Raw genomic sequence first — 27,572 nt, 5'->3', positions numbered from 1 at the left:
AGCTGATGTAACTGTGCTGCTGACTGATTATTGTCTCTCCTCACACAAACACACAGCTATTTGTTTGACTATGAAGGTGTTTTGAATGACTGCTGTGCGTCACTGCTCCTGCACCAGTTTAAGATGAACCACTGAGACAAGTGTGTGCAGTCTCTCTGACGGTGAGATCAATCATTATGATGATGGTACTGACTCTGCTGCTGACCATGTCGGTGTTGGGACTTCAAGGTAAGAAGTGGTGTGTCTCTTTAATGACCTGTTTACTTTTATATATTGGGGGCTTTGAAACTTTGAGTTAAATGTATAATCATTTCTATACTTACATTTGGAAATCATTGTACTTTACCTCACACTGTTATTGCTTTTGTAATGTATTGAAACTTTTCTTTTCTAATTTCCAGGATCAGGTGCCAGTCCATCTGTAACTCAATCTCCTGTGTCAAAGTCTGTCAGTGTGGGAGAGACGGTGTCTCTGAGCTGTACAGTCAGTACAGGAGTTGATGATGACCTCAGTTGGTACCTGCAGAAACCCGGACAACCTCCCAAACTGCTGTTTTACAAAATAAGCAGCCGGCAGACTGGTACTCCGAGTCGTTTCAGCAGCAGTGGATCTGAACCTGACTTCACTTTGACCATCAGTGGAGTTCAGGCTGAAGATGCAGCAGTTTATTACTGTATGAGTGTCCATCGTGGCCCAGTGTTCACACAGTGATTTATGGTGGTACAAAAACCTCCCTCAGTCAGACTGCAGAGACACTGAGCTGTTACAGCAGGAAGCGACTGCAGCTGCTGAAGAGGAAGAGACTCTGACACAGACCACTGAACACAGAGCTGACAGTAACCTCACCAAGCACACACTACATATTCACACTAGCATGTTGGCACATTTTATATTTTCACATTCCTCTTTTATCACATGTCAATAACATCCACATCTGAAAGACAGCTAGCAGGACTCATTGATTTTATTTTGTGTCATGCACACTTACATGTGCCCAGCCCTCATGGGTTTACAAGACACCATTATAAAATGACGTTGCAGTAACAATCCAAAGTACATGTTGTTTAACTCCTCAGTACAGAAACAGCATACTCTGCCTTCTATCCCAGGCCTGGCAAAGAAATTCACTAAAAGGTTCCCCTTCTGAAACAAATTCAAAATGTTTCCTCATCGTCTGACCAACAGAAATCAACATAGTTAGAGGTCATTTTACTGAAAAGCACATTCCTTATGTCTTCATATACAGGACAGTAAAACAAGACGTGAACCTCATTCCCAGCTTCACCTAAATGACACAACAAACAAATTCTGTCCTCCTCTGGGGTGGCGTTAAACCTTCCAGTCTCTAAGGCTAATGGTGACGTTCCTGAGTGCAACTGTGCACACAGGGATCTTTGCCTCTTGTTTAGACTCACGTAAGGTTCCACACTGCAGCTATTCTTTATTACAGAAATGTTGATTGATGTGTGTTGTCCTTATAAATGAAAATAAAATAATAGTTGTATTGTACATATCAATATAACACTGACAGAGGTAATTCTGCTTTTGTTGATGCTTCTAAACTTTGACATGAATAAGGTTGAATGAAGGACTCTTCTTTGTATTGGAGCATTTCAACATTGTGATGTTGCTACTTTTACTGAAATAAAGGAACTAAAAGGCTTCTGTAACTCTCCTTTTGTGGTGATTTCACTTTAATCAGTGAGAGGTCTTGTCCTTGGACACTGTTTTCTCTGTCTGTGTGTTGTGCTGGGTTGCAGGTGACCCAGGGGTGCAGCCATGCTAACAGCCCTAATTGTAGATGTGTGACACCTGCTGTGATTACCTGAGTTTCAAAGCCCCTCCTCCTCCTCCTCCTCCTCCTCCTCCTCCTCTTCCACCCAGCATCACTGAGCTTCTCTCCCAGCCAGCTGTCTACAGGAGCAGAGTCTCCTCTCATGACTTTGATTGCTTTTATTTTCCCTCAGCTTCTTCTTCCACTTCATCATGGACCTGTTCCAGTTTGAACTGACTGCTCTCACTTTAATATAATGGAGGCAAAGGGACACATTTTGCTGGTGACTGCAGACGTGCTCCTGCCGTCAGTCCAGAACCTCCTGCATCTGGTTTTGGACCTTGCCTCTCCTGACATATCATTCTATGTGTGAAAATTTAATGTCAGGATCCATGTAAGACTGTCTGACTGGACCATTATGCCAATTGTACGTGGAAACAGCGTCACCATCTGGCTGCTCACCAAGTAACCATGTTGCATTTGTGGGCCACGAGACCAGGACACAAGTGACTGTTAAAGAAGGATCACTTCATATCAAGCACAACATGTCAGGTCCTGTGCAAGATGTAGGCCGACTCCTCTGAAACAGCAGAGAGATGAGGAACAGAGAGTCAAAAGTTTCTCCATGTTCTTCATCAGTCCACAGGGAGATGTAGCTTCTACTTCCTCCACCTCATCTCTCCCTCTCTGTTTCACATGGACAGGTGTGCCCAGATGTGTTTTGCATGACTTTAATGCATCACTGCTCCTCACAGTTTTAAGTTCTCATGTCACAGAGAGTCTGAACTGTTTTCATGCACTCATACTGAAAACTGCATCAGGATGATGTTGACAATAACTCTGCTTGTCATGTTGGGTTTTCTGAGTCAGGGTGAGAGGTTCTGAAAATGTGTCTGACATTGTGGCTTTGATTAATGTCTAATTTATGATATTCTAAACTGCTGATACTCAAGGTTTATATTTCATTTCTCATTTCAGAGTCTTCTGCCAACAATTTTCTGACTCAGACTGACAAATCCAAGTCTGTTAGTCTTGGAGGGACTGTGACCATCAGCGCCACAGGGAGTTCAGATATTGGTGCTGATCTCAGTTGGTACCTTCAGAAACCTGGACAGGCTCCCAAACTTCTTATATACCTTGTATCAAATCGCTTCTCTGGAACTCCGTCTCGATTCAGTGGCAGTAGATCTGGTTCTCACTACACTTTAACCATCAGTGACTTTAAGGCTGAAGATGTTGGAGATTATTACTGTCTGGGTGCTCATGATGATGATACATTCACACAGTGATTTGTGGTCGTACAAAAACCTCCTTCAGTTTGACTGAAGTGAAAACGGCCTGCTGCAGGTGCAGAGGGTTGGTGAAGAGACTGTGATGAGGATAACTGGTCCAGTGAACACAACACAAGAGTCATCAGGCAGAACCACAATGAATGTAAATAAAACTGAAACAGACTCACAGACGCTCTTCCATATACAGTTTGAAACTGTAAACTAAACCAATAGCTATATGAAATAATCTAATATAACAACAGTCCAAAAAGATACATAATTGTCTCATCTAAAAAACTTCCTTGTGTCCTATCAGGCACAGTGTATTCTCACATGACACTGAGATGATCAAGAAGGTATTTGTCATAATGAATATATGATAAAAGAAACACAAAGACACTGACTCATTATAATCCACAGTTTTATTTAATGATGGTTTAATGTTCATGCCACATTTGTGATGAATGAATAGTTTGTGTTGGAGTGAAACTAATAACATTCAGTTGAAGTTGAAAAGTAATGAAGATAAAGAAGAATATGCAGAAGATGAGTATTAGAAAGCAACATGCAGACTAAAACACTGAGCAGAGAGCTGTGAAAGTGCAGAAAGATGTGAAGAGAGGAGATGTGTAGCTTCATGAAGATGTGTATGAAAGAAGCAGCATCATTTCCAGACAGGAAGTGTTGCTGAAGCTCTACTCTGAGCAGCGGTCAGGGTCCAGGCTTTGAGTGACAGGGCTCTGTCCATTCAGACTGGCCTCACAGCTCACTGAGCCCGCCTTCCTCCACTGGTCTGCAGAGAGGCTGAGGGTGCTGCTCCAGCTGTAGTGGCCGTCCCTCCCCAGGACCTCCAGGCTGTGTGACACCCCTGAGGAGCTGCTGCTGCTGCCCCCCACCTTCCAGCCCAGCCTCCAGGCTGCGGGGAAGCCCCCGCTGGCCACACACACCAGTGTGGCACTGTCCTGCTGCAGCTCCTCTCTGGAGGGGGGGAGGACGCTCAGGGTGGGCCGCACCACACCCACTGGAGGAGACAGAGAGGGGGGAGGAGAGGGGGGAGAAAAGACAAAGGAATGAGAGTGAAGGCTTGGTAATAAAGAAAAATCACATTCTGCTCATTTCTTACATTTGATCAAATCAAACAGAATAACTTGTGCTGCTGTTGCACTCATAAATCACTCAGTATCAGACCATCAGCCACATGATTCAAGTGAGACTAAAAAGCTTGATTGATAATGATTATTGATGACATCTTCATATGTGTTTCATAATGTGTGACAGTGAATAACTCGTCCCTGTGATGATTTTCTTCTGTTGAAAGTGACAGAGCTGAAACACTCATGTGAATACAGTTAAAACCTTTGTCATCTGTCTCTTTCACTTCCTTTTCACTACATGGAAAATGACTGAACCGTGAACACAAAGATAAACTGCATTTACTGAGAAAAACATCTTTGTGTTTAACAGAATCCACATCAGATGAAAATTCAATTTTTAGACATATATCTTCCAAATTAATGAATAAAAAAAAAATTAGTTGTGGTTATTTTTAGCGATCAAGGTCTGACTTGAACAACTGTTACTTTTAAACATTTTTTAAGAGATAACAATTCAATATTACTATGAAAAAGATAAGAAAATTGTTATTTTGTTTTTTCTTTTTAAATGTAAATAAATAAAATGCTGAGATAATTTTGGTTTCTTCAATTTCTAATCAGATTGATCAAATAATAAAAAATATCACTGACAAATAAATACTGAGTTTTTTCAGAGTATCATTCAATACTTGAAAATAGTTCTATCGGCTATATATTGAATTAAATGAAATAAAATCTCTGGTACTTACAGTCAACGACGAGTTTGGTTCCTCCACCAAAAGTGAGCCACAGTGATACAAACTCATTAAGTGGCCGTACAAAAACCTCCTGCACTGTGAACAAGCATCTATCCACTGAAAATACTCTCTGATTTTTATAATTACACAGAAACAATTCATTTTTAATGAATCTACAAAACTTTTTTTATGACATGGAATGAAAATATTGCACAAATAAAGATTATTTCTTGAGTTTTTCTTTACTTTTCTACACCTGACAGAGAAATGATTACAGTCTGTTTGTAAAAAAAAAAGTCATTTTTCTTCACAGTTTTATATCAGTTAATACATGGTCAAATACCCATGATGCATTTTAAATAATAATGATTTCAAACTAATATTAAAATGAATATAAACATATAATTTATCTGCATTAAACCCTGTGAGTAAATGAAAGGCAGACAAACAGACATATCATACCAAGCACAGTGAACACAAAGTTCTCCTTAAATCCTCAACTGCACTTGTAATATAAATCTTTTCTTCTTTTCCATTAAGATGATAGATGGTGTAAATCCAAGCAGTATTCCTCCTGATTTTGTGTCCCACGTTGCCTTGAGTCTGTTGAGAGCAGAGAAATGATTTCCATAGAGAGGAGGCTTTGCATGGTCAGCTGATCCTCCAGTGAAGTGAGAAGGTTTATAGTCCTGTGAGTTCAACACTGCAGGACTCAGATGTGTCAGTCAACACAGCAGAAAGCACAAGCACCATGACTCTCATCACCATCCTCATGTGGACGCTGGCCTGCTGCTGTTTCACAGGTTCATTGACTCAGCAACATTTCAAAGATGATGTGCTGCCTTTTCTCTCATTGATTTCTGCTGATAAATGAATGATTTGTTTTTGTCTGCAGGATGCAGCGCTCAGGTGACTGTGACTCAGCCTCCAGTGGTGACATTTGCTCCAGGATCCACTGTCACTCTCACCTGTAAGACCAGCCAAGCTGTTGGCACAGTTTATGATTCTGGATATAGTTTGCGTGAAGCTATGTACTGGTACCAACAGAAATCTGGACAGACTCCAAAGCTCCTAATATATTTTGTGAGCACACGTGAATCAGGAACACCAGCTCGGTTTAGTGGCAGTGGAAGCAGCTCTGACTTCACTTTGACCATCAGTGGAGTTCAGACTGAAGATGCAGCAGTTTATTACTGTCAGAGTGCACACTACATCAACAGTGCTTGGGTGTTCACACAGTGATTTATCGCCGTACAAAAACCTCCCTCAGTCAGACTGCAGAGACACTGAGCTGTTACAGCAGGAAGCGACTGCAGCTGCTGAAGAGGAAGAGACTCTGACACAGACCACTGAACACAGAGCTGACAGTAACCTCACCAAGCACACACTACACACTAACACTGATATATTAATGAAAAAGATTCTTATAAATGTAATCACACTACATGATGCTCTTTTAACAATTACTGTCCATTTTACACAGACAGTAGTACAATTACAATTCATAAGATACCTGCAACTTTAGCTACTTTAACTAAGCTTTATATTCACCATATGATATGAGAGTGGTATTGATTCTGATGGAAGAAAAAAGGTGTAGCACACTCTGGCTCCATATGCATTTCTCTTTGACAGGAAGTATTCCATTTTCTCATGACCTCCATCATTGGATTGAGAAGGTAACAATCACTGCAAGAGGAGGTCATTTGGATGTTTTACTTTCCAGGAGGGAACATGATTGGATCCACTGTCTAAGAACTCTGTTACCCAAATGGACTGATTATGAATTATGACTTGAAATGTTTTCTGTATGTTCCTCGACTTACTGGATATTTAGATAAAGTTGTTTCTGACGTTCAGTTAGAGCTGATGTCTAAACTTTTGCCATTTGTGTTTTAGAAATCGACTTAATACTTGTGTATTTTAACATTTTTAAATGTAGTGTAGCTAAAAAACTGTTTTGTTCAAAGGGTTTGATTTGTTGAGGGCCTCTTGATTGTTTTGTGCTCAACCTAATGGTGTCACATGATGATCTAATCACTGTCAGCTGTGTGTCCAGGGTGTGACCTATATAACCAATCAGTGTGCTTGTGTGTGAGTGTGATTGTTGGTCTTGAGAAAGCCTGAGAGCTGAAGTGTCATCTGAATGAAAGACAAATGCATATGGAGCCAGAGTGTGTGACACTTGTTTTCAAGCTGCAGGTCTTCTACCAGTGATCAGAACCTCACTACAACCTTTGGTGTGCGTTACGTTTCATCTTTATGTTGTGATGTTGATCTTTTAATTTATTTCTCATCAAGAAATTGAATGAGCCTATTTCCCAAATTGTTGTTGTTTTTTCTCCTCACTGAAACTTATCTTTTTATCAACAGCATTGTTGTTAGAATATTTATCTTAAAACAGATTTTATCAGCAACCAGATGAAACAGAAACACATTCATTTAGAGGCTGTCTCAACAACAAGTTGTCTCAACAAGTCATCAACTTCAAAAAGACACAAAATGACCACAAAGAAAGACAAAATGACCACAGAGACACAAATCAACCGCAAAGAGTCATAAAATTCCCCTAAAGACTACAACAAGGAGCATAATGGCCACAGGGAGACACAAATCAACCTCAAAGACACAACACAACCTTGACGAGACACCAAACAACCACAAAGAGACAAAAGACAGCCAAAAAGTGGCACAAAACAACTTCAAAGAGACAGAAATCAACCATAAAAAGAAAACTGCTTTAAAAAGAAAAATCCACAAAGTCTGCCAGAATGACTGAGAAGCGATAAAACTAAAAGACTTTGAGGATCTTGCTCGTTTACATGAGGGCTGGGGGACCTTACATGTCTCTATTCAGGTCCCCATTAACTTATAATCCATCCATGATGTGACACAAATGAATTTACATTCTCCTATTTTGACACAAGAGGGCAGTATTCATCTTTATGTGGCAGAAACACAGACAACTCTCACAGGTGTGTGTGTGTGTGTGTGTGTGTGTGTGTGTGTGTGTGTGTGTTCACCCACAGACATTATAATTTGAATATCTGTTGTGCTTCACTGCACATCGGCAGTTTTTAAGGTGCCAAGTCTTGAGCAAAGTAAAACATCATTTTATTATTTTCTCACACACACATACACACTCATAATGAAGATGTTGCTGGTGTTCCTGCTGATACTGACAGTCCACATTCAGGGTGAGATGCTGCTTTGACTGATTCAAAGTGCACTAACCAACTATATGTATAGCTGATACAGAGTTAGTTTTATATTGTATATTGCACACAGTGTCATTGTTTTATGTTCTTGCAGGATCGTCGGCCAGTCCAACTGTGACTCAGTCTCCTGTGTCAAAGTCTGTCAGTGTGGGAGAGACGGTGTCTCTGAGCTGTACAGCCAGTACAGGAGTGGATGATGACCGCAGTTGGTACCTGCAGAAACCTGGACAACCTCCCAAACTGCTGTTTTACAAAACAAGCAGCCGTCAGTCCGGCACTCCGAGTCGTTTCAGCAGCAGTGGATCTGAACCTGACTTCACTCTGACCATCAGTGGATTCCAGGCTGAAGATGCAGCAGATTACTACTGTATGGGAGAGTATGTGGGTCAGCGCACACAGTGATATAGAGCCGTACCTAACCAAACCTAACCTGACAGAAACTCCCTGAAGTTCCCTCCCCAGTCAAAGGGGAAGTGAAACTCACATCATCATGCCCCTGACACTCAGGTTTTGTTCCCTTTAACAGCTCCAGACGTTCAATTATGAACACAGTCTTCCTCACTTTGAAAAAAGCATGTAGCCTGTTACATTTTGTCACTGAGGAGAGATTTGCCTTTGTTGTTGCTGTGATTCAGCACAATATGTTGTGTCTACTCTGGTGTGTAAACAGGGAAGTGAATCAAATTGAATCAAATACTGTCTGTTGATATTATGTTCAGTGTGGATCCATTTGCCAACAGGGGGCACCATACACCTATTCATGAGATGTGAGACAGAACGGGGTAAAAAAAAAAAAAAGGGTTTTAGATGAGATCTGAATGACCGCAAGATGATGAACTGTCACTCCACCTCACCTTTACTTTTTCTGTTTCACATTGACAGGTGTGTAGATTTACAAACTCAGAACTTAAATATATAATTTCTCTCCATTAAACCCTGTGAGTAAATGAAAGGCAGACAAACAGACATATCATACCAAGCACAGTGAACACAAACTTATCCTCAAATCCTCAACTGCACTTGTAATATAAATCTTTTTTTCTTTTCCATTAAGATGATAGATGGTGTAAATCCAAGCAGTATTCCTCCTGATTTTGTGTCCCACGTTGCCTTGAGTCTGTTGAGAGCAGAGAAATGATTTCCATAGAGAGGAGGCTTTGCATGGTCAGCTGATCCTCCAGTGAAGTGAGAAGGTTTATAGTCCTGTGAGTTCAACACTGCAGGACTCAGATGTGTCAGTCAACACAGCAGAAAGCACAAGCACCATGACTCTCATCACCATCCTCATGTGGACGCTGGCCTGCTGCTGTTTCACAGGTTCATTCACTCAGCAACATTTCAAAGATGATGTGCTGCCTTTTCTCTCATTGATTTCTGCTGATAAATGAATGATTTGTTTTTGTCTGCAGGATGCAGCGCTCAGGTGACTGTGACTCAGCCTCCAGTGGTGACATCTGCTCCAGGATCCACTGTCACTCTCACCTGTAAGACCAGCAGAGCTGTTTATTCAGATAGCTGGGGAGGTCGGATGTCCTGGTACCAACAGAAATCTGGACAGCCTCCAAAGCTCCTAATATATTTGGTGAGCACACGTGAATCAGGAACACCAGCTCGGTTTAGTGGCAGTGGAAGCAGCTCTGACTTCACTTTGACCATCAGTGGAGTTCAGACTGAAGATGCAGCAGTTTATTACTGTCAGAGTGCACACATCATCAACAGTGCTGATGTGTTCACACAGTGATTTGTCGTCGTACAAAAACCTCCCTCAGTCAGACTGCAGAGACACTGAGCTGTTACAGCAGGAAGCGACTGCAGCTGCTGAAGAGGAAGAGACTCTGACACAGACCACTGAACACAGAGCTGACAGTAACCTCACCAAGCACACACTACATATTCACATTAATACACTGGCATATTTCATATATTTTTATACACTTTCATTCTTATCCCATTTGAAAAAGTTATGACAACTTACATTCCATGATGTTCATTTTCTACAGACAGTAGTTTTATTGAAATGTATGTAACCAAAAATCCAAACACACATAAGAAATACATCCAACATTTAACAGGCGACCTGTTTCCCTCTGCCTCCAGGCTGTGTCCTGAGCTCAGCTAACTGGCTACTGGCTTTAGCTTCATGTTTCTATACAATATGGCAGTGGTATTAAGTTTGATCAAGTATTTAAAGAATCAGTTTGGAACTGTTCTTTTGAGCTTCATCAGGTAAACACCAGTCAACAGTGAGAGTGAAAACACTGCCAGAGACTTTGATAGATTACACACAGTATTTAATGAAGGCTCGACTGAGGAGAATCACAGTTGAACATACAGAGTGTAACACAGAGTCTGCTGTCCAGAGTTTCTGAGGGTGTCCTTGTTTAAACCTTGTTCATCACCCCAACAATTTTCCCTAAAGAGTCACAACATGTTCCAAAATAAGGTTATTCTGTACCAGTGTATGAACGTGTGAAGATTCTGTTTTTAAAATTGACCTGATTTTAAACAAACAGGTCTGCTCACCTTGCTTGCTCTAAATCACCTCACCTGTCTCCCTGGTCATGCAGTTACGCATGTATAAGAAGAGACTCTACTGAGTCTGGGGCACAGGGCAATCTTTCTTCCTCCTAACTTTGGGAGCTATGGCAAGAGAGCCAGCCAATGCCCCCTTATCTGGGCAGCTGTGCACCCTCCATCAGAGTTGGGAGACCAAGAGTGAAACATAACTACAGCAGAGGTGGAGCAGCCTGACCTCGAGGCCTCCTTCAGGCCTGATACTGATCTGACTGTGACTTTAGGCCCAACTGTCTCCCACGACCTTCACTGACCAAGACTGAGGGTTTCAATACAGCACAAACACCTTCACAAACAGCAGCACAGTTATTAAGAACAGACTCACATCTTCATGCTGAGCTGGCAAGGCAAGGCAAGTTTATTTGTAGAGCACAATTCGTACACAAAGTAATTCAAAGTGCTTTACAGAACAAGAAAATGCATTAAAATCACAATACAAAATAAAAACATAAATAATCATTATAAAATGAACTTTAAAAGAGAAGAGTGCAGATAAGATCCTTTCAGTCATATGCACAGTGAAATAGAGCTGTTTTGAGCCTAGATTTGAACATTGTCAGAGTAGAGGCCTGTCTCACATCTTCAGAAAGACTGTTCCAGATTTTAGCTGCGTAAAACTGGAATCCTGATTCCCCATGTTTAGTCCTGACTCTGGGCACCAGCAGGAGGCCGGTCCCTGAGGTCCTCAGAGTCCGAGATGGTTCATATGGCACTAACATGTCAGAGATGTACTTTGGTGCTAGGCCGTGGAGAGATTTGTACACAAGCAGAGCTGCTTTAAAGTCTATTCTCTGAGCCACAGGAAGCCAGTGTAGAGACCTGAGCACAGGACTAATGTGCTTGTACTTCCTGGTTCTGGTCAGGACCCGAGCAGCAGCATTCTGGATGTACTGCAGCTGTCTTACGGCCCGTTTGGAGAGGCCAGTGAGCAGGCCGTTACAGTAGTCTAACCTACTAGAGACAAATGCATGGATAAGTCTCTCCAAGTCAGGTTTAGACACTATACCGTTGATTTTGGCAATGTTTTTTAGACGGTAAAACGCTGCTGATGTTATTGATTTGATGTGGCTGTTAAAATTCAAGTCTGAGTCCATGATTACTCCGAGATTTCTAACCTGATTTGTAGGTTTTGGAGAGAGAGACTGGAGGTGACTGCTGACACTTTCTCTTTGTTTCTGTGGACCAAATACAATGACTTCAGTCTTGTCTGAATTTAGCGGGAGAAAGTTGTTTTGCATCCACACACTGACCTGTTGGATGCAGTTGCACACATTGTCCTCCATTTTCCATCAATGTTGCTCTCTTCACCTCTCATTGAAACTCATCCTTGTATCAACACAACTGTTGTTACAATATTTATCTTCTCATTCAAACAGATTATTACCACAAAACAACAACCCACGTTGCACACCAAACAAACAAACTGCAATTTATCACTCAACATTTTAATCCTTTATTTAAGGAGGAAACACGTCTTGATGTTGATGTGAAGTTTGGTGAAAAAGATGAGGTAGTTGGGATAAACAGCTGAGTCACTCAGCAGATTCTAAATGAAATACACTATATATCTATTTATCTATCTATCTATTTATTTTGAGCCCTCTTCTTCAAGAGCACCTGCATTTTTTTCTTGAGTTTTTGGACAATAACAATCGGTCCTTGAGCACACCACTACCTCTCTTCTCAGTTTGAACTTTGTTAGACCCAGAGGGTGGGTCTTTTTAGTGGAGTAGCTCTGCTTTACACAGCGTTTTTGAAGGACTGTTTTTCACCATGCCGGACAACAATGCCTTTTCCTACTCAAGGGAGCAAGGGAACGACATAATAGTGTCTGACTCTCTCTTAAATGACACAGATACCCCCGTTTACTCACCAAGTGACCTGAACGAACAATATGACACATTGAGGAAACTGATGGGACAAGACATTAAACTACATTGGCATATAGTATCACTCTCTGACTATTGGAGAGAAGCAATCATCCCACGAGGCTTACGTTTGAGCAAGTTCCCAGCCTTTGGAAAGGAGAATGCTGTATTTAAAGAGAAGTGGGAATCCATTCTTAACAAATGCTCCATGGATTTAATGTTGCTGCTCATAGAGGAAGGCAAGAAACAGAGGGAGGAGTTGAAAATTCAACTTGAGACTTTAAAGGCCTTCCTGTCTGCTTCCAATACTGAACAACGGAAATTAAAAGCTGATCTACACAAGTTGGAAAATACAGTGAAACAAACCAAACTTCGCAAGCTCAGGAGGGATGAAGATGACTGCAGCCGAGGAGATGTGTACCGCTGGCAAAGACGAATGACAAGAGCTCATACCCATGCGCAATCCCTACACCGCAGGAGCAGATCTGTATCCTTCAACCTGACCAGCAGTGATGAAGAACCCAATTATGTCCACACTGTGTCCAACACATCAGCAACCAGCAGCAGTTTTTTGGAAGAGGAATGGCCACCAATTTCCAGACTACCTCCAAGAAACGGAAAACCCGCAGAGGAAGAAAGACCAAGAAGAGGGCGCCCTCAATGGCGGGGAGCACGCAGACAGGGTCTGAGAAGCCAGACATCAAAGACCCACCATGTGCAGTAGTTAATCTGTCCCAAGTTGAGCTGACACCTGCCCAAGTACAAGTTCTCTCCAAAGGTTTGTCCTTTTCCCCCACATACAAATCAGACCTTTTTGAGACTGAAATTGATCTTTTTCGCTTCTATAGAAGTTTACACCTAAAAACATGGTACTCTTTAGGACAAAAACACAATGTGACATACACACAGGCCACAAATGGGAGCACACCAGCCTTCAAACCTGAGTCCACATTTACGCCTTTAAGTACTAATCCCACCCTTTTGACATACATTAAGAAAGTTGCTTACGAAATACAGGAACTCTTCAATAGCCCAACAACAGCCACGAAGCATAATCTGTCCCCCCATGAACGTGATGCTTTGAAAGAACTGAGTGACAACAAGGACATCATAAGAAAACCAGCAGACAAGGGGGGCGCAGTAGTTGTCTTGGACTATAACAAATATTTGAATGAAGCCCACCGTCAACTGAAATCTCCTAATTACTATCAAGAACTCTCTTTTAACCCTTTATCTAGCATGAAATGTGACCTCACAGCCTTGTTAAACACAGCCAAAGATGCGGGCTGGATCAATGAAAGTGAGTATGGTTCTCTTATGTGTGAACACCCCAGAATGCCTGCATTTTACATGTTACCAAAGATCCACAAAGAGCCAAAAGACAATCCCCCCGGCAGACTCATCGTATCAGCCAATGGCTCTTTGACTGAACCAGCCTCTCAATATATTGATTATTTTTTGAAACCATTTGTACATGATCTTCCATCTTATGTACAAGATACAGCACATGTTTTGAATAGACTATCAGAAACTGATGAAGTCAAAGATATTTTTCTAGTAACTCTTGATGTAGAATCCTTATATACTAATATTGTACATTCAGAGGGCATACGTGCCAGTGAATATTATTTATCTCGCAGGGAGGAAACTATTCCCCCGACTGTTTTCCTTTTGGAACTCATGGAGTGGATCCTCAACAACAATGTGTTCTTATTTCAAGATAAAGTATTTAAACAATGTAAAGGCACTAGCATGGGGGCCAGCTTTGCTCCTGAATATGCATGTTTGTTTTTGGGCCTTTGGGAGGAGGAGTTTATTTATAATCCTCAGAAGAATGTTTTCTTTGACAACATCAAATTCTACTGTCGATACATTGATGATATTTACTTACATTTTTCAGGTCATGAAACTGAATTACAATCCTTTCATGAATTTTTAAACTCAACTAATGAGAACATAAGACTAAACATGGAATATTCTAAGACAAAAATTGATTTCTTGGGTCTTACTATCTATAAAGGTGGTGAAGACAGTTTACACACTACCTTATTTCGCAAACAAACCGATCATAATTCTCTTCTTCATTACCATTCATTTCATCCCCCACATCAAAAAAAGAACATCCCTTATGGACAGTTTCAAAGAGTCAGGAGGATTTGTGACTCTGACCCTGATTTTTAGAAACAGACAGAAGATCTATCTAAACGATTCAGGGAAAGGTCCTAGAGGCCACATGTCATCACTGCTGCTTTGGAAAAAGTTAGGCATGTTAACCGTAGCAATTTATTGCAAAAATCACACAAACGAACGAGAAACCCCTCTAATTTGTTTTTTGTCACTCGTTATGGCACTAAAGCTCAAGAAATCAAACGGATCATTAATTCAAACTGGTCTATATTAAAAAGTGATGTGAATTTGAGAACCATTTTCCCTGAACCACCCGTCATATCCTATAAACAAGCTCCCACTATTAAAGATACATTGGTACGCAGTTATCGACCAGCACGCAGGGAGGATATGTGGCTAAAAAAAACCTCAGGTACATTTAAATGTCTTATTAATACATGTAACCACTGTTGGAATGTTATTCAAACAAAGACATTTACGGATCTGAAAACAGGAAGAAAGTCCAATCAGACAGATTTTATTAATTGCAACACCACATTTGTTGTATATCGTCTAACATGTCCATGTAATTGTTTTTATGTAGGACGCACCAAGAGACGTCTTAAGGACAGACTGTCAGAGCACAAATATGCAATCAGAACACAGAATGAGGACTATCCCATGGCTAAACACTTTAAAGAGGTACATGCTACTAATGATTCCTTATTGAGGATAGAAGGTTTGGAATCCATTAAGGACTCCATCAGAGGTGGTAACCGCCTACAGAGACTCCTCCAAAGGGAGACTTTGTGGATTTTTAAACTAGATGCCATGACTTATCCTGGCTTAAATGAGGAGATTGACTATAGACCTTTTTTTATAAATGTTAAATGCTGCAATCTGGAATGATATTACTGTCAGAAGCTTAGAGGGCTGACAGATTATTTGTGGTTTTTTGAAATGTGTTAAATTTACTAATTGATCAGTTTGGTCGGTTTGGCTGTTTTTGTGTGGTTGCTTTATTTTGTATCTTGTTTTTTTGTCTTTTTCTCTGGGACTGATATGACCCCTTGTCCTATTTTAACCATCTGTATTTCCTCAACAGAAGTGGAGAGTCTGGTATCACTGCTCTGATTGTTAATTTGACTTGAGTTCTATCACCTGTGTCCACTCACCAATCAGGACCCTGACACTCCCAGTTGAGCCTATAAATAGGCCTGCTTTGAACATCATGTCTCCATTTGTAACCCTGATGAAGACCCAAGAGGTCGAAACTGCTCGTTTTTTTTTAAGTGTCTTTGTACAAGCCATAATAAAATAAAGGCTTTTTAATGAAGTAATTAAGCTACCTTTTTTCTTTCCCTGCTCCATGCAAGAGTGCCTGAAGTTTGTTTTTTGTCTTTGCTATATATCTATCTTCCCATTATCCTAAATGTAACACCTTGTTCTGGATAATAAGAATGACATAAATGCAATTAATGAAGAAAATCAAAGTCAATCAGTAACAGGTCATGGTGAGTTCAGTGTTGGTCCAGTTTGCCAGCAGGGGGCGATGTAGATCTGTTAATGAGGACAAAGTCATGTGAGACGATGAAGAAATAAAAAGAAGAATGTTTCAAAGAAGACACGTTGCCTTGAGTCTGTTGAGAGCAGAGAAATGATTTCCATAGAGAGGAGGCTTTGCATGGTCAGCTGATCCTCCAGTGAAGTGAGAAGGTTTATAGTCCTGTGAGTTCAACACTGCAGGACTCAGATGTGTCAGTCAACACAGCAGAAAGCACAAGCACCATGACTCTCATCACCATCCTCATGTGGACGCTGGCCTGCTGCTGTTTCACAGGTTCATTGACTCAGCAACATTTCAAAGATGATGTGCTGCCTTTTCTCTCATTGATTTCTGCTGATAAATGAATGATTTGTTTTTGTCTGCAGGATGCAGCGCTCAGGTGACTGTGACTCAGCCTCCAGTGGTGACATTTACTCCAGGATCCACTGTCACTCTCACCTGTAAGACCAGCCAAGCTGTTTACAGAGATAGTAATGGAGATTGGATGCACTGGTATCAACAGAAATCTGGACAGCCTCCAAAGCTCCTAATAAAATTTGTGAGCACACGTGAATCAGGAACACCAGCTCGGTTTAGTGGCAGTGGAAGCAGCTCTGACTTCACTTTGACCATCAGTGGAGTTCAGACTGAAGATGCAGCAGTTTATTACTGTCAGAGTGAACACAACATAAACAGTGCTTGGGTGTTCACACAGTGATTTGTCGTCGTACAAAAACCTCCCTCAGTCAGACTGCAGAGACACTGAGCTGTTACAGCAGGAAGCGACTGCAGCTGCTGAAGAGGAAGAGACTCTGACACAGACCACTGAACACAGAGCTGACAGTAACCTCACCAAGCACACACTACATATTTACAGTAATTCATTGTCACATATTATATGTTCTTGTGAACTTTTGTTTCTATTCCATGTCAAAAATGTATGAACCAGCATCATGTTATGTCCATTTTACACAGACAGTAGTACAGTTAGGTTCGGTTAGGTTCACTTTCTTGTCATTCTTATGCAGGTACATAAAATCTAAATACTGTTTCATAAGTTAAAAACACTTTAAGAGAGAATTACAATTCATAAGACACCTGCAACTTTAGCTACTTTAACTAAGCTTTATATTCACCATATGATATGAGAGTGGTATTGATTCTGATGGAAGAAAAAAGGTGTAGCACACTCTGGCTCCATATGCATTTCTCTTTGACAGGAAGTATTCCATTTTCTCATGACCTCCATCATTGGATTGAGAAGGTAACAATCCCTGCAAGAGGAGGTCATTTGGATGTTTTACTTTCCAGGAGGGAATATGATTGGATCCACTGTCTAAGAACTCTGTTACCCAAATGGACTGATTTTGAATTATGACTTGAAATGTTTTCTGTATGTTCCTCGACTTACTGGATATTTAGATAAAGTTGTTGATGACGTTCAGTTAGAGCTGATGTCTAAACTTTTGCCATTTGTGTTTTAGAAATCAACTTAATACTTGTGTATTTTAACATTTTTAAATGTAGTGTAGCTAAAAAACTGTTTTGTTCAAAGGGTTTGATTTGTTGAGGGCCTCTTGATTGTTTTGTGCTCAACCTAATGGTGTCACATGATGATCTAATCACTGTCAGCTGTGTGTCCAGGGTGTGACCTATATAACCAATCAGTGTGCTTGTGTGTGAGTGTGATTGTTGGTCTTGAGAAAGCCTGAGAGCTGAAGTGTCATCTGAATGAAAGAGAAATGCATATGGAGCCAGAGTGTGTGACACTTGTTTTCAACCTGCAGGTCTTCTACCAGTGATCAGAACCTCACTACAACCTTTGGTGTACGTTATGTTTCATCTTTATGTTGTGATGTTGATCTTTTAATTTATTTCTCATCAAGAAATTGAATGAGCCTATTTCCCAAATTGTTGTTGTTTTTTCTCCTCACTGAAACTTATCTTTTTATCAACAGCATTGTTGTTAGAATATTTATCTTAAAACAGATTTTATCAGCAACCAGATGAAACAGAAACACATTCATTTAGAGGCTGTCTCAACAACAAGTTGTCTCAACAAGTCATCAACTTCAAAAAGACACAAAATGACCACAAAGAAAGACAAAATGACCACAGAGACACAAATCAACCTCAAAGAGTCGTAAAATACCCATAAAGACTACAACAAGGAGCATAATGGCCACAGGGAGACACAAAACAGCCACAAAGAGTTGTAAAACAACCATAATGGCTACAAAAAGATGAATAATGACCACAAAGAGACACAAATCAACCTCAAAGACACAACACAACCTCGACGAGACACCAAACAACCACAAAGAGACAAAAGACAGCCAAAAAGTGACACAAGACAACTTCAAAGAGAAACAAAATGACCAGAAAGAAAGACAACAGGACCACAAAGAGACACAGATCAACTTCAAACAGTCATAAAACATCCATAATGACTATAACAAGAGAAATAATGATCACAAGGACACACAAAACAGCCACAAAATGACATATATCAACCTCAGATGTGTAAGATATCCACAATGACTACGACAAGATGAATAATGACCACAAGACGACACAAAACAACTTCAAAGAGAGACAAAATGACCACAGAGAGACAACACGAGCTCGAAGATACACAAGACTTTAGAAAAGAGAAAAGAGACGTAAAATGACAATGGAGGAATACAACAGGACCACAAAGAGACTCCAAACAGCTACAAAGAGACACAAAATGACCACAGAGACACAGATTAATCTCAGGGAGTTGTAAAACAACCATGATGACTACAAAAAGATGAATAATGACCACCAGGAGACACAAAATGACCTTGAAGAGACACAAATCAACCATAAAAAGAAAACTGCTTTAAAAAGAAAAATCCACAAAGTCTGCCAGAATGACTGAGAAGAGATAAAACTACAAGACTTTGAGGATCCTGCTCCTTTACATGAGGGCTGGGGGACCTTTTACATGTCTCTATTCAGATCCCCATTAACATATAATCCATCCATGATGTGACACAAATGAATTTACATTCTCCTATTTTGACACAAGAGGGCAGTATTCATCTGTATGTGGCAGAAACACAGACAACTCTCACGTTTTATATTGTATATTGCACACAGTGTCATTGTTTTATGTTCTTGCAGGATCGACGGCCAGTCCAACTGTGACTCAGTCTCCTGTGTCAAAGTCTGTCAGTGTGGGAGAGACGGTGTCTCTGAGCTGTACAGCCAGTACAGGAGTGGATGGTGACCTCAGTTGGTACCTGCAGAAACCTGGACAACCTCCCAAACTGCTGTTTTACAAAACAAGCAGCCGTCAGTCCGGCACTCCGAGTCGTTTCAGCAGCAGTGGATCTGAACCTGACTTCACACTGACCATCAGTGGATTCCAGGCTGAAGATGCAGCAGATTACTACTGTATGGGAGAGTATGTGGATCAGTACACACAGTGATACAGAGCCGTACAAAAACCTCCCTCAAATTAGACTGCATACAGATTGCTGTGCTGCAGCTGTGACTTATTGCAGGAGATTTGCACCACTGCTCACCTGAACATAGCACCCCAAACCTAACCTGACAGAAACTCCCTGAAGTTCCCTCCCAGTCAAAGGGGAAGTGAAACTCACATCGTCATGCCCCTGACACTCAGGTTTTGTTCCCTTTAAAAGCTCCAGACGTTCAATTATGAACACAGTCTTCCTCACTTTGAAAAAAGCATGTAGCATGTTACATTTTGTCACTGAGGAGAGATTTGCCTTTGTTGTTGCTGTGATTCAGCACAATATGTTGTGTCTACTCTGGTGTGTAAACAGGGAAGTGAATCAAATACTGTCTGTTGATATTATGTTCAGTGTGGATCCATTTGCCAACAGGGGGCACCATACACCTATTCATGAGACGTGAGACAGAACGAGGTAAAAAAAAAAAAGGCTTTTAGATGAGATCTGAATGACCGCAGGATGATGAACTGTCACTCCGCCTCACCTTTACTTTTTCTGTTTAACATTGACAGGTGTGTAGATTTACAAACTCAGAATTTAAACATATAATTTATCTCCATTAAACCCTGTGAGTAAATGAAAGGCAGACAAACAGACATATCATAGCAAGCACAGTGAACACAAAGTTCTCCTTAAATCCTCAACTGCACTTGTAATATAAATCTTTTCTTCTTTTCCATTAAGATGATAGATGGTGTAAATCCAAGCAGTATTCCTCCTGATTTTGTGTCCCACGTTGCCTTGAGTCTGTTGAGAGCAGAGAAATGATTTCCATAGAGAGGAGGCTTTGCATGGTCAGCTGATCCTCCAGTGAAGTGAGAAGGTTTATAGTCCTGTGAGTTCAACACTGCAGGACTCAGATGTGTCAGTCAACACAGCAGAAAGCACAAGCACCATGACTCTCATCACCATCCTCATGTGGACGCTGGCCTGCTGCTGTTTCACAGGTTCATTGACTCAGCAACATTTCAAAGATGATGTGCTGCCTTTTCTCTCATTGATTTCTGCTGATAAATGAATGATTTGTTTTTGTCTGCAGGATGCAGCGCTCAGGTGACTGTGACTCAGCCTCCAGTGGTGACATCTGCTCCAGGATCCACTGTCACTCTCACCTGTAAGACCAGCCGAGCTGTTGACACAGTTTATGATTCCGATAGTAATGAGCATGAAGCTATGTCCTGGTATCAACAGAAATCTGGACAGCCTCCAAAGCTCCTGATAAGTGAAGTGAGCACACGTGAATCAGGAACACCAGCTCGGTTTAGTGGCAGTGGAAGCAGCTCTGACTTCACTTTGACCATCAGTGGAGTTCAGACTGAAGATGCAGCAGTTTATTACTGTCAGAGTCTCCACATCACCAACAGTGCTTTGGTGTTCACGCAGTGATTAGTCGTCGTACAAAAACCTCCCTCAGTCAGACTGCAGAGACACTGAGCTGTTACAGCAGGAAGCGACTGCAGCTGCTGAAGAGGAAGAGACTCTGACACAGACCACTGAACACAGAGCTGACAGTAACCTCACCAAGCACACACTACATATCCGTGCTTCTACAATCAAAGTATTATTAGCAGTATTATTTTCATTAATATTAATATTTTATAATTTGGGTTGTTTTTCACTCTAAGTGCAGAATATCCTGATTTTTTTCATTTCTACTCTTCACCTGAATCCAACCATCCCAGTGCCAATGACAACTTTGCTCTCAATTCTGCTCCACAAATATTTGGTCTTGACTCTCAGACCATATTATCTACATGAGCTACTGGGTGTCCTTGTGTCTCTGCCGAAACTTATAAGTGTCAGTAGAATATTCTTATCGACTCTATCTTTAGATGGTCCTATACATTTTCAGTTTCTCGTCTGTTGTTATCCTGCTCTTAGTTTGCCTGAATGTAGTTGCTGCTGTTGTTTATTAAATAGTGATGATGTTAAGATGATGAAGGAGACTCCGCTGACACCGTCTTGCTTGTATATAGAAATGGTTTATTACAAGAAGTACAGCATCATATCAAGTGGCTAGGATGCCTGTGAGAGAGTTCGAAGCCAATATGAACTGCTCTGAAAAACAGCCCCAAAAACCCTGCTTATATAGACTTGGTGGTGTTTGTGAAATGTGAGACAAAGTCAAACAGACGACAGAGAGATATTCTGGTTGGACTTCACCAAACTTTGACCTGGGCCATAAATACCTTCTTGACCCTGACCATATATACTTTAGACCCTAGGCCCCTTACTGGTCATCTATCCCAAAGCTTCAGAATAGATCTTAATATACTACACTGCTTCTCCAGTACTTTCCAAAACACACACAATTTTAAAAAACTGTAAAAAATGATAAATAAATACAGTCTTATTTTAATCATACCACTGTATAAAGAGTTTGTACCATACAACATGATCATTTGACTATCATATTACCAGAATATCTTGTCATGTCTTTGCATTACTATCTTCAAATAACAACTCTTTGTCTTTTTGCACACAGAATAATGTAAACATGTTCATGTCAGTGCTGTTTTGAATTTGTCTTAATCTGCCCCCAGTTTGAGTCTCTACTCTGCTGTAGCCAAGAACAGCTGATATGTTTGGTCCTGCTCCTCACTGCTGCAGGATCAGTTGTTTCTTAACCTTTGACTTGTGCACCACTTCCACAAACATGTTGTATTGTCCTCCTCTAACAGATGGTGACAAACTAACTCCATGCAGTGAGGATTAAACTCTTTTCTCTGTCGCTGACTGGTTACAGTTTAACGGAACTCAAATTAAATAAAACGACACTATGACGTAAACAATCATATGAAGAAAGTGAGTCAACTTTATAAACAAACCAACATAAAATAATTGAAGAATTTTTAAAAAGTTCCTTCTTATCATGAATTACTGTTTATTCTAATGATTTAATATTGTACACTTTGAGTTCCACACAGCTGTTTATTATGATCCATACAGAATCATTTAAGAATACAGCAGCTCCACTGATATGAGGCAAACTGTGTTTTATAATGTGATCAGTCACTGATGTATTACATTCATTCTGCTGTACGGTGCACAACAAGTTCAACACTATATGAGAGAAGTATAATAAAACTTTGTAAAATGTTCCTGATAATATAATGGTGCCTGGTTGTGTAAAGAACAATAATAAAACACTACCAGAAATGTTTGTGTGAATGTGCAGTGAGACCAGATTTGACGTGCAGCTGATGTAACTGTGCTGCTGACTGATTATTGTCTCTCCTCACACAAACACACAGCTATTTGTTTGACTATGAAGGTGTTTTGAATGACTGCTGTGCGTCACTGCTCCTGCACCAGTTTAAGATGAACCACTGAGACAAGTGTGTGCAGTCTCTCTGACGGTGAGATCAATCATTATGATGATGGTACTGACTCTGTTGCTGACCATGTCAGTGTTGGGACTTCGAGGTAAGAAGTGGTGTGTCTCTTTAATGACCTGTTTACTTTTATATATTGGGGGCTTTGAAACTTTGAGTTAAATGTATAATCATTTCTATACTTATATTTGGAAATGATTGTACTTTACCTCACACTGTTATTGCTTTTGTAATGTATTCAAACTTTTCTAATTTCCAGGATCAGGTGCCAGTACAACTGTAACTCAATCTCCTGTGTCAAAGTCTGTCAGTGTGGGAGAGACGGTGTCTCTGAGCTGTACAGCCAGTACAGGAGTTGATGATGACCTCAGTTGGTACCTGCAGAAACCCGGACAACCTCCCAAACTGCTGTTTTACAAAATAAGCAGCCGGCAGACTGGTACTCCGAGTCGTTTCAGCAGCAGTGGATCTGAACACACATCCAAAGTACATGTTATTTAACTCCTCAGTACAGAAACAGCATACTCTGCCTTCTATCCCACGTCTGGCATTGAAATTCACTAAAAGGTTCCCCCTCTTAAACAAATCCAAAATGTTACCTCATCATCTAACCAAAAGAAATCAACATAGTTAGAGGTAATTTTATTGAAAAGCACATTCCTTATGTCTTCATATACAGGACAGTAAATCAAGATGTGAACCTCATTCCCAGCTTCACCTAAATGACACAACAAATAAATTCTGTCCTCCTCTGGGGTGGCGTTAAACCTTCCAGTCTCTAAGGCTAATGGTGACGTTCCTGAGTGCAACTGTGCACACAGGGATCTTTGTCTCTTGTTTAGACTCACGTAAGGTTCCACACTGCAGCTATTCTTTATGAGACAATAAGTTGGTAGTTTTGGTTTATACCATATGTCAACAGAGCATTTTTCTTTAAACACGAGAAACATCTCACTCCTAATCTCCTGAATATCACAGACTAACCTGTCCCTGAAAATAAATGACAAGCTGTTCAAATGAAATAATGACTTTAACTCGTCAGCTGAGGGATGACAGTGGGAGGTGTCTAATTAAAAATCTTTTTAGTGAGTCTCTGATCCGACATCTTCACAAGTCTATTCCAAAGCTGAAGCATTTGACATTTGTACCTGATGTTTGGAGGTTCCCATCCCATATTTTGACTTTGAAGTAAATGTATGGACGCCCAGGAAAGATCGACTCGCTCTATAATGCATTGTGTTACAACTTGTGTGTCTCCAGTCACGGGCTAGATTTTCTAAAGCCTGACAACAGAGCCAAGCTGAGGTGCAGAAGTCTAGTTTTCTCTGAGTCCATTTGAATTACAGTGTGCTCAGAGGTTATGGGATGTTTGCCCAGTGATGCCAAAAAACCTGCTGACCATAGTTTAATGATCAAACATAATGACTATTGTGTTTTATCTGTGTTTAATTTCCGTTGCTGCTCTGCATGTCTGAGTGTAATGCTAATCTGTGTGTTGCTGCTTCGTGTTGCTTACATGTCTGTTTGTTGGTGTTGTGTTATTGTGTTGTAGTGATGCTCTGCTGTTGCTTGTTGCTTTGCATGGCTTCTGTTCTGCCTTGACAGTTTCTACCTGCTGTAGTCCAGGCTGTCTTTATGTCTTTGTCCTGTGAATTTCATCCTTTTATTGGCTTTAAAACATCTTGCCATAGGACTGCAGATGAAAATTAGCTCGCTGGCTAACACTGGCACATTTACAGAAATGTTGATTGATGTGTGTTGTCCTTATACATAAAAATAGAATAAAATAATAATTGTATTGTACATATCAATATAACACTGACAGAGGTAATTCTGCTTTTGTTGATGCTTCTAAACTTTGACATGAATAAGGTTGAATGAAGGACTCTTCTTTGTATTGGAGCATTTCAACATTGTGATGTTGCTACTTTTACTGAAATAAAGGAACTAAAAGGCTTCTGTAACTCTCCTTTTGTGGTGATTTCACTTTAATCAGTGAGAGGTCTTGTCCTTGGACACTGTTTTCTCTGTCTGTGTGTTGTGCTGGGTTGCAGGTGACCCAGGGGTGCAACCCTGCTAACAGCCCTAATTGCTGATGCGTGGCACCTGCTGTGATTACCTGAGTTTCAAAGCCCCTCCTCCTCCTCCTCCTCCTCCTCCTCCTCCTCCTCCTCCTCCTCCACCCAGCATCACTGAGCTTCTCTCCCAGCCAGCTGTCTACAGGAGCAGAGTCTCCTCTCATCACTTTGATTGCTTTTATTTTCCCTCAGCTTCTTCTTCCACTTCATCATGGACCTGTTCCAGTTTGAACTGACTGCTCTCACTTTAATATAATGGAGGCAAAGGGACACATTTTGCTGGTGACTGCAGACGTGCTCCTGCCGTCAGTCCTGAACCTCCTGCATCTGGTTTTGGACCTTGCCTCTCCTGACGTATCATTCTGTGTGTGAGAATTTAGTGTCAGGATCCATGTAAGAGACTAAGCACGTTTAAATGCGCACAATAATCAGATCACTGGGAATAATCAGGTAATGGTAATAATCCGATTTGACGCGTTTACATGCACTTCAATAATCTGATAATCAGAAAAACCTGGTTTACATGATTCAGTCCTTCAGTTGGATTTCTCCCCAAGTACATGACATAAAACTTAAACTTCCTGTTACAGTAGGTACTCATATCCTTGAAAAAGCTCAAAAAGTACACGTCATATATTTGCAAAATAAAGCACTCATCATGCTGACAGTTTATATTCTTACAGTACTGTTTGTTTTTATGATTGACAAATACATGTGAGAGCATTCTAATGTGTAGTTTATCAGTATGGAGCCAATTTTACATACTTTGGGTAGATTCGTAGTAAAAGTACTGCAAAGTGCAATATGCAAGTGTATTGTATATAAACTTGTCACACAAAGTGCATAACATATAAGTAAGATAAAATAAAGTGACAATTTAAACACTGAGAATATAAAAATATGTTATTTTATGTAAAATCTTTATCTGAAAGGAAACAAAAGATTAACGTAGTGGAGTAGAAAGTACAATATTTCCTTCTAAAATGTAGTGGCGTGGGAGTATAAAATAGCAAAACCCAAAAGAAACCAGATTAAAGGGTATACATGCACTGAATAATCTGAGTACTGGGGGAAAAGCTAGGTGTGTTTATCTGATTTCTCATAATCAGATAATGGCTTTTATCTGATAAAGCCTATCGGATTATACTGTTTACATGACCACTTGAATAATCAGGTAACTCAGAAATCAGATAATGATCGGTTTATTAGTGTGCATGTAAACACGCTCAGTGTCTGACTGGACCATTTTGCCAATTGGACGTGGAAACAGCATCACCATCTGGCTGCTCACCTTGGGCCATATGACTGAGACCATTTGGGGCTGGGACATCACCAAGCACAACCAGTAGACACAAGTGAATGTTAAAGAAGCATCAGTTCATATCATGCACAACATGTCAGGTCCTGTGCAAGATGTAGGCCTACTCCTCTGAAACAGCAGAGAGATGAGGAACAGAGAGTCAAAAGTTTCTCCATGTTCTTCATCAGTCCACAGGGAGATGTAGCCTCTACTTACTTGACTGAAGTGAAAACGGCCTGCTGCAGGTGCAGAGGGTTGGTGAAGAGACTGTGATGAGGATAACTGGTCCAGTGAACACAACACAAGAGTCATCAAGCAGAACCACAATGAATGTAAATCAAAGTGAAACAGACTCACATACGCTCTTCCATATACAGTTTGAAACTTATATTCTTGTCACTTCATTCAGTCTCTTTATGAGGAAGCTGGGAAAGTTACATTAATGTTTGAATATGCCACTGATATTTGAAAAATGTTTAACAGTGGCTCTATAGCCACATAAAAACATCTAATCTCAGAGTCCAAAAGGAAATATAGATTTTCATTTAATTACACATGTCAAAGATCCACCTGATTTCATACTATACTATTATTACACTATATACTATTATAGTGTCACAAAGTAATAAAAATACAGCCATCTTCTGTTCTAACAGGTATAGTATGATATCAGTTATGATCTTGCAATGATCAAGAAGGTATTTGTCATAATGAATATATGATAAAAGAAACACAAAGACACTGACTCATTATAATCCACAGTTTTATTTAATGATGGTTTAATGTTCATGCCACATTTGTGATGAATGAATAGTTTGTGTTGGAGTGAAACTAATAACATTCAGTCAAAGTTGAAAAGTAATGAAGATAAAGGAGAATATGCAGAAGATGAGTATTAGAAAGCAACATGCAGACTAAAACACTGAGCAGAGAGCTGTGAAAGTGCAGAAAGATGTGAAGAGAGGAGATGTGTAGCTTCATGAAGATGTGTATGAAAGAAGCAGCATCATTTCCAGACAGGAAGTGTTGCTGAAGCTCTACTCTGAGCAGCGGTCAGGGTCCAGGCTTTGAGTGACAGGGCTCTGTCCATTCAGACTGGCCTCACAGCTCACTGAGCCCGCCTTCCTCCACTGGTCTGCAGAGAGGCTGAGGGTGCTGCTCCAG

General features: G+C 40.5%; 5 gene segments (V, D, J or C); all 5 read left to right on the top strand.

Moving 5' to 3' along the window:
- The first annotated feature begins 161 nt into the window (after positions 1-161).
- LOC125900729 (immunoglobulin kappa variable 1-6-like) lies at positions 162-851 on the top strand. The segment is given in 2 exon segments: positions 162-228; positions 402-851. Coding segments are annotated over 2 exon segments (363 nt in total).
- Positions 852-5,441: 4,590 nt separating this feature from the next.
- On the top strand, positions 5,442-6,119 carry LOC125900724 (Ig kappa chain V-III region VH-like). The segment is given in 2 exon segments: positions 5,442-5,680; positions 5,773-6,119. Coding segments are annotated over 2 exon segments (399 nt in total).
- A 1,906-nt stretch (positions 6,120-8,025) lies between these two features.
- Positions 8,026-8,497, top strand: LOC125901242 (Ig kappa chain V region 3381-like). The segment is given in 2 exon segments: positions 8,026-8,074; positions 8,190-8,497. Coding segments are annotated over 2 exon segments (357 nt in total).
- A 673-nt stretch (positions 8,498-9,170) lies between these two features.
- LOC125900725 (Ig kappa chain V region K16-167-like) lies at positions 9,171-9,836 on the top strand. The segment is given in 2 exon segments: positions 9,171-9,412; positions 9,505-9,836. Coding segments are annotated over 2 exon segments (384 nt in total).
- A 10,637-nt stretch (positions 9,837-20,473) lies between these two features.
- On the top strand, positions 20,474-21,096 carry LOC125900723 (Ig kappa chain V region 4135-like). The segment is given in 2 exon segments: positions 20,474-20,642; positions 20,735-21,096. Coding segments are annotated over 2 exon segments (399 nt in total).
- Positions 21,097-27,572: the final 6,476 nt, after the last annotated feature.

The sequence above is a fragment of the Epinephelus fuscoguttatus genome, linkage group LG14 (genome assembly GCF_011397635.1).
Source record: "Epinephelus fuscoguttatus linkage group LG14, E.fuscoguttatus.final_Chr_v1".
NCBI lineage: Eukaryota > Metazoa > Chordata > Actinopteri > Perciformes > Serranidae > Epinephelus > Epinephelus fuscoguttatus.
The sequence above is the reverse complement of the archived record's forward strand: the minus strand, read 5'-3'. Positions and strand labels throughout refer to the sequence as shown.